The sequence below is a fragment of the Corapipo altera genome, unplaced genomic scaffold, assembly GCF_003945725.1.
Source record: "Corapipo altera isolate COAL_440 unplaced genomic scaffold, ASM394572v1 60, whole genome shotgun sequence".
Classification (NCBI taxonomy): Eukaryota; Metazoa; Chordata; class Aves; order Passeriformes; family Pipridae; genus Corapipo; species Corapipo altera.
This window is the reverse complement of record NW_020884912.1, coordinates 3,731,166-3,744,772: the sequence shown is the minus strand read 5'-3', so window position 1 is coordinate 3,744,772 and position 13,607 is coordinate 3,731,166. Positions and strand designations below refer to the sequence as shown.

Genomic DNA, 13,607 nt, shown 5'->3' with positions numbered 1-13,607 from the left:
CTCTCTCTCTCTCTCTCTCTCTCTCTCTCTCTCTCTCTCTCTCTCTCCCCCCATTTCTCTCAACTCAGGCAAGGGAAAACGAGCAGAGCCATCCCTGCTATGCAGGGACACAGCTGATCTGGGAAGAGACCCAAGTCCTGGAATCAGCAGGAAACCTAAATTAAACCCCCATTTCTAATCATATCTCTACGTGACTCGCCCTCCATTCTGGAAGCATCCCCAGTGGGAAATACAGCTGGGGAGTATTTTGGCTGCACTGATGTCAGCCTGCTCCTGATAGGCTTCTCTGTAAGGTGACACTTTGCTGGGTGAGATCTGTGTGCCAGGCCCTGCATTTGTACAGCCTCAGACTCGCTTTCTGCCAGAGGATGGCACTCCACCCCCTGCAAAGGCGCAGCTCTTCCTGGTGCCCAGGACGACAGCACATCGCCTGCATTGACAGATCTGTGAATGACACATGACATAAATGCTACCTGCTAATTTGTACCTCTTCTGCTGGTGCAGAGACCCATGGCCTGGCTGCAGGGAGAGAAATGTCAGCAAGATGAAAATTGTAGAATAGAGATTGCTGCTTTTGAAATCTCATTATTCAAGGCACCGGGCAAATTATAGTAACTGGTCCTGATCCAAGGACAGTTCCTCAAATCCTAAAGCCTGAGAAGAGCCAAAATACAGTCAAGCAGTGGGGAAAAATCAAGTGTCTTTATACTGAAGCACCAGAGGCCCAACTTCTATCAGCTGTGCAGATGCAAGCACATACATGAACAAACCCACACAGGGAATCTGTATGTTTGACATAAGAAAGAGGACCTGCCATATGTAGTAATTTACCATGTCTATGAAACTGGGGAAGGACAGGCTGGAGACTGCTGCGACTGTAAGAAATCTTCTGTGTGATCTGCTCTGTGGTACCATTGGTGTTTGTTTTTCTTCTCCAAACTGTCAGCCTGATGTGTGTTACTACATGTTCGTGTCTAGTTCCTCTCTCCCCATCTCTTGTTTTGGTTCTCCTGTGCTGAGGGTGCAGCATCAGTGGTGCAGATGCTGCAGTTCCCAGCACTCTGACCAACCAAAAAGACTTGCAACAGTATTATTTGAACAGAGTACCTCTAGGAAGCAAAATGCTACACACAGTATATCTGAACTTTCCAGTGTCTAAATTGCTTAGAAAAAAGACAGCATTGGGATAATGCCTTAAGACCAATATGTCCTCATTTTTAACCTCTGGAAAGTTACAAGTTTTCTTCCTGCATTGCAAACCGAGATGTAAAGGTCAGAAGCACAGCGTACCCAGACACATAGATGGTTTTTCTTTCCAAATTTCCCTTGATCACAGAACTTATGTGAGCCACGCAGTGTTAAAACCACCTGCAACCAAAGCCTCAGTAATGCTCTGTAGTGCATTTCAGTAACTTATGTATGAGAGCCATTCCCAGGCATCTCCAAGTTTTCAAGTCATGGAAATTCACTGCCTTGTGCCCTACCTATCACTCTAGGGTAGGTTTTGAGGTGAATCTAACCTGGACAGTAAAAATCACTTACCAAAATGAAAAATGTAACCTCTCATACTGCTTATACCATTTTGTATTTAATCAAAACCCATGATAATCATGTAAGTCTTCCTGTGAGTTCTCTAGTTATAAAAAAAAGACCTATTTTATATCCAAAAGACTACATTTATCATCAGTGTGACTCCAATGGCTCTCCCAGCATGGTGAGTGGGATGATTTTTGGTTCACAGTTTGTCTCAGGGATGGATGAAGGACCAATCCCGAGTGGATCCAAAGCAAATGAGATGTGTTGTTGCCCAGGGGGTCAGAGCATGCACCCCAGTCCAATGCCCCCACCCCACCATGTGCTGCCATTACCTGTGCTCGATGCTCCCCAACTGCAAACTGTATCACGGCGATGCCTGGGTTATGGCTCTCTTCAATCCTCTCCACAGTGCTGGAGTCTATTTTCAGGTCGTTGCTAATTTCCGCGCTCTGTATGAAGTCTTCTGTTTTCAAGTCCTCTACTTTCTTCAGCTCCCCGTTGGCCAGCTGAATGATCGACCCCTTCATGAAGTAAGGGGGCAGCGTGGGAGGTGCGGCAGCAGGGGAGGCGATGGACTGCACCACAGGCAGGTGGATCTGCGCCTGCACCATGGTGGCCTGGTAGGCAGGCTGGGTGGTGAGGGGCTCTGCGCTGAAGTTCTCGCTCTTGGGGACGGCGGTGGTGACGAACGTGTGAGGCACTGCTGCAAACTGAGGAGACGACGTGACGATCGCAGGAGTGACTCCTGACGGCTCGACGTCCGCACTACCAACCGGTATCAGCAGGGACTGGGTGCCAGGGATCACCAGGTGCTGCGGCAGGCTGCTGGGGTACCCAATGGCTTGCTGCTGACCGCTCAGGTAGCCAATCACCGGCGGCTGGGTCCCGGCATAGAAAGCTGTCGCTGGCAGCCCAACAGGGAGTTGCTCAGAGGCGCTGTGGGTGGTCTGAATGACGGTGTGAGGGGACAGTGTGGCCACTGCCTTCACCCCCTCGTGGCCCAGGGCCTGCTGCGGAGACAAGGCATAGGACCGGTGGGTTGGCTTTCCTAAGTGCAAGCTTCCCTTGTCATTGAGGGTTGAAGGAGAGGTCTCACGGTTGGTGGTCTGCTGCACCTCCATGTCTGCCGTGGGCGTGCTGCTGTTGGGGACCACCATGACAGAGGCTCGGACACCTGAGGAATCCCGCGCACCGTACTCAGCGGGGCTCGAGTGGACCACCACGTGCCTGGTCTCGTAATGATGGGGAGCTGGTTTATTGCCTGCTTTGACTAGACCCAGGTCGGCAGAAGGCGAAATGCCATACCTCCGGCTCTTCTCTATCTCGCCGTTCAGTACCTCCTTGGCCTGCATCGCCTGCAGCCGGCTGCTCTCAGGTTTTTTGGGGGTATCCCTGGTGATGAAGTGGCCCCCCGAGTCTGTGTACTGCACCACCACTTGGGAGGAAGGGCCGAGGGTGAGGGTGTGCGGGATCACTGTCTGATGTGGGTGCAGGGGGACCGGGATGGTTGGAGGAGAGACATTTCTGACGGTGCTCTGGGAAGAGCTGGAAATGTGGACATACTGGTTCTGCTGGGTGGGTGGAGGAGACCCAGCAGCAATCAGTCCAGGTGTCCTGACCAGGTGCGGCTCAACTTTGTGCCCCTGCTGGCTTAAGCCGCTCATGCTGGCCAGCAAAGTGGAATAAGCCTCCAGCTGGGACCGCTGGGATGGAGTGGTTGCAACGGCTGTGGCTGCTGCCACGGCACCAGTCGCAGAATTGGCTGTTGGGGAAATCAGCTGTGAGGGGATGAATCCGGTATACGATCCACTGTACTGGGGCCCGACGAATTGGAAGGTATGTTGCAGGTGTGTGTACTGCACGGGGGAAACAGGGGTCCCTGACTGGGAGAGGGCAGGCGAGTACACTGTGGGAAGAGTGGTGGAGACTGGAACGGACCTGGGCGCACTCGGCGGGGAATAGTCCAGCCCTGCAGACAGTGACTTGTGCAAACCCTGCGGCAAGCCTGCCTCCACTGATGACGTCCCCCCGGGCCGGTGCCGGCTCCCCAGGCTGCCCTGGCCACTGGGTGTTGTGGGGAGCCATGCTAGGTTATCTGCACGGTGGTTTTCGTTTGGCAGGACCGGCTTCACCTCTGAAGGCAGGCTGGTGGCAGGGATTTCTCGCTTCTTAGGTGGCAGGCATTCATTGCTCCGCTCTTGGTTGGATTTCATCTTTCGCCGTCCCCCCTCCACTGTGCTTGCTTCACTGTCTGTCTGGCTCTGATTTCAGTCTGATAAATGGAAAGTCACATTTGATTTCTCCAAGGGATCCAGTGACTTCATGAGGAATCATCTCCCTGTGAGCACAATCCTCCGACAGCTCCTCTGGATTCTGCAATGAGAGGGTGGGCAAGGGAGGGGGTAGTCACATTGTCAGCACTGAGAAATGAAAACAAATGAGCAGACACTCTGAAAGAGCAAATGAGAAAAAAAACCTCCGGAAAAAAAGAATCAAATGGTCAGGCATTGCCACTCTTACGTCAAGGGGCAGTTGACAGCTGCTCGGTAAGAAGCAGCAAAAATCCTGGGCATGTCTGCTAATGCATCAAGAAAACGTTTAAAACTTTAAGCAGATCAGAAACTCCCTGGCCATAACTGCCACATTCAGCAGCAGTCATTTATTTCCCAAGGTCCCTTCTCCTTCCTCTGGGAAAACCCTCCATGTGTCTGTGGTGCCTGGTTTGTTCTTCCAGACTCTCCTTGCCCTGCAATGAGCACAATGCCTTCACCCTACTGTGTCCTAAAAAACACAGGAGTGAGGCAGGGAGCCCTGAGGAACAGCCACACACAAAATATTTACGTTAGCAACAAGTAGCTATTAGTGGTGCAGAGGGAAGGTGGCGGGTCACTTCTAAACACTTGAATGCCAGAGTCACCCACAGGGTGACTTCACATCACACCCCGTAGGGCTGTGGAGACAGCAGCTGCCTCCCTGCCCCCCTGCCACACCACAGCTCATTACAGGCACACGTGCCCTTCATCCACCAGTCTGGCAATGAACCTCAGCCCTGCGATCTATTTACAGCAGCAGCACAGAGCCAGATATGGTTCTGAGCCAGGTTTTTGATGTGTGGGGCTTTTTTTTGACCCAGCGCTTTGAACTCCCTCTGCTACTGACACTGCACATCCAGGTATCCAGGCAGGACTCTGTGTTGGGAGATGCTTCCTGCCACCCACAGGTTGGCCAGAGCCAGGTGCTGGCACCATCTCCATCTCTGGTAGGATCCAACCCCCCTTTTTCGTAGTGACTGCCGGACCAGAGAGTCTGTGGGTATCACACTCACGGCCACAGCCACAGCCACAGCTCCAAACGCTGAGCAAACTCAGCCCTGGGGCTGCCTCAAAAGCATATTTGGGTTTCCAGATCCAAACCAGAAGCCCCCACCACTGTAAAAGCTCACAGTTTTATATTCGGCTGATTTTGCTATTGGAGCAAAACAGTTGCTTTCTCTGCTCTGCATCCCCTAATTCACCCAAAGGCAACAAAGTCTTCCTAATTCTTCCACTATCTGCTAAAGAACATACTGTATCTAAAACACATCTTGCTTTGAAAAAAGGCAAAAGGAGCTGTCAGTGTCCCCCTGTCTTCCTGAAACCTACCTTGCCTTGTCCCACAACAAACGTCATGGAGACTGAAACTTCTCCCCAGCCCCTGTCCAGTCACCACCTGTCATCTGCATTTCTGGCTGTTTTGAAAGTTATGCAAGAATGAGTGCTGAGAAACCTCGCATGACCGGCAGTTTAACAAGAAAAGCATGCATTACACGTAGGAAAAATGGAGAAAGAATTAAGAGCGGATGTGAAAGAAGATGGAAGTAGGATACAGCCCACTTTAAAGGGAATGCTGAGCAGCAGTAATGATACTTATCTTATGGCAAGTAATATTCCTTTGGGAGATTTCTTTCCCTGCTGCCTCGCTTCTAATGAACAATAAGCCTAATGTTTATATGTGTATGAAGTACTTTGAAGACACACTAGACTAAGATTAAACCTATCTTTAAGAGCACTCTTTACATTTATGGTCCTCCAAGCTGCTGTAAGCCTGCAGGAAAAGTCCAAACGTTCTAATGGTTTGATACAATCAGTCTTAAGTTAATTATCCCACTCTTTAAATATTGATAAACAGTAATGAAACACCAATAGCCAGAGCCAGGGGAGGGGAGTAAAGCACTGTTTCAGGGTGGATTCCCTGGCTTTGAGGCAATAGGGAGGATGAAAGGACTTGGGGCAGCTTCAGACGAGCAAAGGCCAGTGATGCCTTCCTTCAGCATGGCAGCCCGGTGGCAGCAGTGCCCACTGAGTGATGGCTGGGCACCGCTGTCCTGACCTGCCCCATCTGTCAGCACCGCCACCTCAGCACTGCGACCGCAGCCAGATGAGGGCAGCCAGGAGACAGGGGCCCTGCTAGATTAGCATGGGTCTTCCCCCTCCTCCTAGCAGTTGCTCAGCGTGTCTTGGCAACAGCTAAAATTATTATATTACACATGACTTACGGATTTTTCTTTTTAAGTTTGACTAAAAATAAAATCACCGAGCTCACATTTGCGCAGTCATCCTTGGTTAACTTTAGCTCACTGTAGCCTTCTGCCCTGGGCAGTCAGCTTTGGTGGGTAAGTCAGCAGATCCTGACCAGGGCGGCTGCCCAGGATGCTGCCCTTAACATGGGGTGCTCATCCTGCTCCCCTTGCCACTGGGAGCTCGTGCTGGGCTTGGACCATCCTCCAGTCTCTCCTGGATATGGACATGAGCTGCACATCCAGCATTTAAATACACTCCCATGGGGAAAAGCTGTGAGCAGAGGGCTGGTTTCTCTGCCTGCAACAGAGCAAGGAGCTTGTACATGGAACCAAACAGGGCCAGTCTCTTTTGCTGTGATGGATAAACCAAGCTCCCCAAAGCTAGTGGTTCCGAAACTCCGAGGCATCTGGGTTCAGCTTCTCCACATCAATGAAGCTCAATGAAATGTGGCAAAGTTTCATTCTGCAGGAGCTGAAACAAAGGTTTTGTTCTGCTAAATAGCATTGAACCACTGAGTTTTGGGTGGCCTCCAATGTCAAAACTAGCATCCTTCAAAAATACCAAATATTAAATCTTTTGGGTCTTTTTTTTTTTTTCAGCATAAGTCTTTCATGTGACTGACTTCATCATCACTGGTAACAAAAGGGCTGCCCAAAACCTCTTGGAGAACACAGGAGGAATAAACAAATTTAACGAGACAAAGGATGAGACAGCCATAGAGCAGTGAATACTGCCCCACTTTTCCAAGCCCAAGCACTTCACAGTGAGACTTTGAACTCCTAACAGACACAGGACTGGATTTGCAAAAAATGCAAATGTGCAGCATAAAACAGCCTACTTCTTCTTCAAGACTTAAAAGTAAAATGATAACTTTTCAGCATAATTCAAGTTCCAGCAACAGTAAAGATAAGACAGGACTGATTTTGCTAGGGAAGCATGAAAGGGAGACAACCCAAACAAGAGTGTCTCAAAGGCAAGAGGTACAAGACCTGGTAAAACAATTTTTTCCTGGCTGTCCTAGAAAGACAAACACCTGCCTTCTGTGGTGTGCCGCAGGGTTTGTTATTTGTATGCTCTTTTTTTTGGATTCAAGTAATTTTTCCAACTCTGGAGATATCCCTTCTCTTTAACTTCAGAGCTGTCAATCACGATTTGCAAGATATGCAAACAAGCAGCAAACACCAGGTGATTTTTTGCTTCTGCTTTGTACGTGTGTGTGTCACACAAGTGCGTGCGTGCGTGCAGGCATGTGTAATTATGGCTGGGGAGGTAAAGGGGACAAAAGAGATCAGGGAGAGCAGCTGGACTTTGGTATCTCTGGCAGTGAGTACACATGGAACATTGCTAAAGTGTCTGGACAGCCAGTGTCCGCTGGCAGCCTGCCCACACTCCAATTCCTGGAAAGGCTTAAGGCAGAAAAATAATCACTTGGAGGAGTCACCATCTGGGCTTGCTCTGGTCCCAGAGGGATTGCTCACTGGAGCTCAGGATGTGCATTTTCATGCAAAACTCCAGCGTCTCTCTGTAAGGCACTTTAAATCTTACTATGTTTCCCCAAACAGTGTTTTTCTATTTATTTCATCAAATAAATTTAAAACTCTGAAGAGGATACTGGGTTACAGCTTGAGGAGCTGACCTTCTTTATTTATCTGGAGTTCACTGCAGCAAAGGTAAAACCAGCAATGCAAGCCTCCAAACACTCAGTGATGTGCACCCAGGACTGAGTCTTGGGGTGCAGAGAAATTTGGGCTAGGCTTGCAAACCACAGCAGCACCTGGCTATGCAAACAGTGGGACTTTGACTGCCACCAAAACTCAGGCACTTTTTGCAGTCCCATGATGCAGCTAACATAATTTTTTGTGTCTCTAAAACTCCTTCAAAAATCTGGTCCCCCATCCTCTCTGGTCCCTGACCTTCCTGCAGTTGCCAGCAAGCTCACACCAACATGTGCCACCAGGAGAAGGGTTGGGGCCATCTGCCTGCTTGCCTCATTGCAAGGAGGGGTAGCTGTCAGTCTTCAACTTCAAAGATATTCAAATCAAACCAGTCACTTATTGTCAAAAGGCTCCTTTGATCCCAAGTTCTAATAACACACAGATTACTATGACTTTTCAGCTTTCACCTTCCAGCTCCAGGTATTACCAGTAAATTCTCACATTTATCTGCGTGATAAAAAAATTGTGTCTCCCCTCCTTCAGACACCGCTGCCCTGCCCAGCATGTAGTTGTTAATGCAGTATTCAAAGAGTTGAGCCTGATACACAGCTCTTTATGTCTGGGCAGAAGTTACTGGGCAGAAGCAGCAGCACAGTCTGATGCTCCCGCCTCAAATCACCCGCCCATCCTATCATGATAGGAGGACTGAGTAATTTCAGCAGCACTGGAAATCAGTGAGAGGGGAGGGCACTTCATCTCACTTCTCTCCTCCCCTCCAAGGAGGCTGGCATCTTGCAGGATCAGATTCAGAGAGGTGAAAAGACAGACACATTGCAGAGTGCTCCACAGCCGCATTCTGGCTCTCAGATCTATATGCCAGCTTTCTCCCCCTGCTCTACACCCTGCCCGCTGCCAGCTACATATTCATTGTTGTAACTGCTACAGATTCCATTACCCTTGCCATGTGCAGCTCAGTGCACGCCAACAATAGCTATAGGAGTTTATTGTCCAATCTGACCAATTTCACAGCTCTCTGGCAGAATTCCCAGGAGGGCCAACTGCAGAGATCCATTAATAAGAAACATGAAAACCTCTAATAAAATTTGAAATTCTCCTGCCAAAATGAAAGGATTCCTGATCAGCACTACGCCTGCAAGATAGATTGTCCACTGCAGTGTTAGCTTTTATTATACTTTTGGGAATCTGCCACAGCAAATTGCTACAGGTTTCGGCACAGTGAGCAGCTATTCTACACGTCCTTCCTCTCCCTGGTCAGATCAAACAAACTCCAAGCAATATAAAAAGCAAGTGACACAAGCAAACCTCAGCAAGCACATCACTGGGGATGAGATGCCCAAAGGCTCGACTTTCCCATGGAATTTTATGGTGCAAGTATGTAGGTACCAGAGCTGAGAGAGGAAGATTTAGGAGGAAAAAATAGTGTAAGACACATTTCCAAAAGGACAGACAAAGAAAGATGGAGTTCCAGGACAGCCATTTACAAATGCATATGATACAAATTGATTACTAGAAAGCTACTCCAGTGGTTAACTGTCTGTTTCTGCTACTTATCTCCCGAATTTTGAGGATAAGGGGAGATGTGCATGTCCTAAGCAGGGCACGTGCCTCCTGTTTTACTATGTTTCGGCTGTGGTTAGGGACACATAGTTACTATGTGTGGTAGGTGCTCCTGAACTGCACAGGAATATGGCACTAGAATTAGCTTCCATTTTAGTTAAGGTAACTGCTGAATAAAGAGTTGGAATTAACTTTCAGAAGTTTGCGGGTTTCTGCCATAAGTTCACCTGGGTGCCATCACCTTGTTCTGCAGCAGGACAGATGCCCATATTTGCCCTGAACACAAGCCAGCAGCATGCCCAGGTGGCCAAGAAGGCCAATGGCATCCTGGCCTATATCAGGAACAGTGTGGCCAACAGGTTCAGGGAAGTGATTCTTCCCCTGTACTCAGCACTGGTGAGGCCTCACCTTGAGTGCTGTGTCCAGTTCTGGGCCCCTCAGTTCAGGAAGGATATTGAGGTGCTGGAGCAGGTCCAGAGAAGAGCAACAAGGCTGGTGAAGGGACTCAAGCACAAGTCCTATGAGGAGAGGCTGAGGGAGCTGGAGTTGTTCAGCCTAAAGAAGAGAAGGCTCAGGGGAGACCTCATCACTCTCTACAACTCCTTGAAAGGAGGTTGTAGCCAGGTAAGGGGGTTGGTCTCCTCTCCCAGACAGCTATCAGTAAGACAAGAGGGCACAGTCTTAAGCTCTGCCAGGGGAGGTTTAGTTTAGATATCAGGAAGAAATTCTTTGCAGAGAGGGTAATCAGGCATTGGAATGGGCTACCCAAGGAAGTGGTGGATTCTCTCTGTGGAGGTTTTTAAGATGAGACTGGATGTGGCACTTAGTGCCATGGTCTAGTAACCATGGTGGCAGTGGATCAAGGGTTGGACTTGATGATCTCAGAGGTCCCTTCCAACCTGGCTGATTCTATGATTCTATGATTTGCAGCATCTGAAGAAGTCATGCCATGCTCTGGATGTGCAGTAAACCTTTCTGTGTGCGCATATAGCAGTGCAGCTACAAGTAAGCCTTGCAGGACTGCATCATGGATGATCTAAACAGATTCACGGCTGACTACATCCTTTGTTTACACACACACAAAAAACTATTAGCAAAGGTGATCCCTCCTCTTCCAGCATGCTTTGCAGAGAGGTGGTACCACAGAAGCAGTACAAGGTGCCAGACAGGCTGGAAGCAAGGAAGCATTTCCTCTGAGAGCCACAAGCCGACCCCAGGGCAGGGCTGCCACTGGAGTGCAGAGTGCATTGGCCATCCTGCCACCCTCTCAGTCCACCCCGTTGGCAGAATCCTCACTTCCCGGCACAGAAATGCCCTGCCTTGCAGTGCCAAACATGGGTGCTCAAACACCATGAGTCAGACCTTGCTTCTTGCCTCTGAAACACATGATACTGGTTTATAAATACAAGATTCACTAAAATGATAAAGGCAAAGAGTTTTTTTTATTATTATTCTTGCTTCCTTTAACTTGTCCTTCTGCTGCATGAGGCCTTTCAGGTTTGAGGTGTCTAGCTTTTCCCTGCAACCCACAAGATCAGAAACTTATTAGTTTAGCCAAGAGTGGAATTTCCCATCTCATCATTTGACAGCAGGAACCGGAGTTTTGTGAAATAGCAAAACTATTTCATTTTTATGAGATAAAAATGCAAGAGCTGATAGTGCTGATTACAGTGAAGTTTTTTTGAGGGTGAAGCACTGGACTCCAGAGCCTTCTGCCTCTATGGAGGAAGGGGAAGGATGTAACTGCTAAGTAAGGGCCCAAGCCCTGGGGCAAAGCCATGTAAGCGTGCACAGCTTGATGCATGGCTTTCTCTCTCAGTTGCACAGCAGAAAGTGCACCTCAGCTAACCTTATGAGAAGCACCTCCATCTGAAGCCACAAAGGAAAATCCTGGGGCTGCTCAGGCCTGGGGTTTCAGCTCAGGCTGACTGCAAGGTGCATAGTCCCAAACACAGAGTTGACCCAGCTGTGATGCTGCAGCACGTTCCAGCAGCACGATGATTTACCACCATGCTGCACTGAAGCTTTTACAACCTGACAGTTGTCTGCCAAACCCCTCCAAAGTCCTGCTTCTAAAATCTCGGAGGCAGCTGTGCCAGGAGCATGAGGACCACCAACCCAAGGTGCTAGGGAAGTCAGCAACTCCCTTCATGCATACCCAGCGTCTGCAGTGGCAGTGTGGAAGTTGTGGAGCAAAACCATGTGTATTATAGTGCTCCTCCAACCCCACTGACACCAGGACAGAAAGATGGATCCCACCTGTGCCACTTCACAAGTGGCCAGTGCAGCATCTAACCTTTTATCTCCTGCTCTGCACCGACTGCTGCCAGAGCAGGAGGTCAGGTTGACAAGACCAGTTTGTCTGACAGCGCTCAGAGACATCCTTTACTCCTCTATCCATCCCCTAGAGGTGTTTCTGCAGCTTAAATGAGTGAATAGAGTTCATTTATAAACAAGTCTAATACCGAAATTACTTTGTTGATGTTTTTCATTTATCTAAAATGTGCCTGGCTACAATGGGAGCTGCCTACACAATTTTCCATTGAAAATTTCACACGAGTGACTATAAACGTAGCGACACCCACTCGCCACTCATTTTAACTTGTGACAGAAACTGTCATGCCTGTATGAACACATTTGTACTGCAGATATGTCACACAGGTCTCCTTCCATGTGTCTGAAAACGCTCGCTAACATTCTCTCCTTCTGCAAAACAAATCAGACAGACGCCTGGCTCTGATGCCAGGAGATATGAATAAGACCCCCACGAAAAATCACAGAAACCGGGGGTGTTTCACCCCTTTGAAGATCCAGCCAGTAACACCAGCAAGCAGCAGCCAACTCGGAGCAGCCATTTTACAGATAAGCACGGGTGCTCACAGGGAGGAGTGTGCCTTTAAGCCTGGCTGATAAGGGGACAGTGTGAGAGCACAGCTTTAGGGGCAGATTTGGAAAGGTCAGCTGCATGCTCAGTGCCTTTCCTTGGAAGTCCTCCCCACTGACTGCTTCTCTGGTAGATTCCACATGCTAGCAAATTAGACTATAATTAGTCCATCTGTAAAGTGTGAAACGTGAACTGATGTTAAATTCCCCTTGAAATGGATTCCAACACCTTGCCTTCTCTGAGGCTTCATTCAGCAAAGCTTTAACCTGAAGCAATTTTGCACAAGCCCTGGCTTATAGCCTCAGCACACACTCAGTGCCCTCCCAAATCAGGATCACTGACCATCACCAGTCACAAAACCAAAACGCCAGCAGCTAACCCTGGTCTCGAGGCATGTAGCACATTCCCCCAGCACTGCAGAGGGCCAAGAGAAAGTTCAACATCCTCCTCAGCCACCTTTTTCCTCTAATTCTTTAATTTTTTTCTTCTTCATTCAGGGTCTACTAGCTGTCTACTATTAGCTACGTTTGGGTGTGCCCTGCAGCACCGTCCACTTGGCCTGCACAGACCCTCAAACTGACAACCTCAACACAGGCAACATCTTGGGTCAATGCAGGTATGAATACACATGGGAAAGAAAAAAGCCAGACCAACTCTTCTGCACCCCTTCTCCCAGTGAAATGCCTGCCCTGGACCTGCAGCCCACAAAACCAAGTGACTAGTTACTCCTTCTGACTCAGCGTTGTAGGGAGCCTCCTCCTGCTTAATGGAAAGCATGGCAGGCAGATAAGATGGGCATAGAGTCCAAATCCATCACCAGTGTCACTTGACTGAGGCCAGGACAGCAAGGGTGAGATTACCCTGACTGTTCTACCTGACTAGACAACACAAAAAACAATCAAAAGAAAATTAAATAATGCAGGATTATAACAACATAGCAGGCTCCACAGTCACAGGCTCCAGTTATAATTAAAAAAACCACCCGTTTCAACTAAGAAAGCAAAGCATCATCATTGTTCTCAAGCAGGGAACGTTGACAAATGAAGGCGGTATGCTAACAGGCAGTGCCAATACTCTTAATTTAAGTATGTGAGAAACAAAGGTATGTACCATCCAAGACTGCCAGAAAGAACTTGCTTTAAACAACAACCAAAAAGAACTCTGAGGATTTAAAAATTACTTTCTTTACAAAAAACAGATACAAGAAAACCGTTTTTTCCCCTTCTCCCTGCCAAGTGAAGAAAGAACAAGAAAACAAAAAAATCACGCAGCTCCTATCAAAGTTATTTATACAGGAGTTTTGAACTCGGGAACTAAAAACATGCCTGTATTGAACCTGTGGGTCCAGTGAGTCACAGTTTGGAAATCTGAATGGACCTTTTGTAAAAGCCACTG

General features: G+C 48.5%; 1 protein-coding gene across 7 annotated transcripts in view; it reads right to left on the bottom strand.

Annotated features, from left to right (window-relative positions):
• Positions 1-13,607, bottom strand: part of ATXN1 (ataxin 1) — a 164,751-nt gene that overhangs the window by 14,232 nt on the left and 136,912 nt on the right. For 5 of the 7 annotated variants that reach the window (XM_027654150.1, XM_027654152.1, XM_027654153.1 and 2 more), the window contains one exon: positions 1,869-3,909. In XM_027654150.1, coding sequence (XP_027509951.1) covers positions 1,869-3,749 — 1,881 coding nt within the window. In that variant the 5' untranslated portion in view covers positions 3,750-3,909. Of the gene's footprint in view, positions 1-1,868; positions 3,957-10,734; positions 10,746-13,607 lie in introns of those variants that run through there. The other 2 variants (XM_027654156.1, XM_027654155.1) reach the window with 2 other exon arrangements.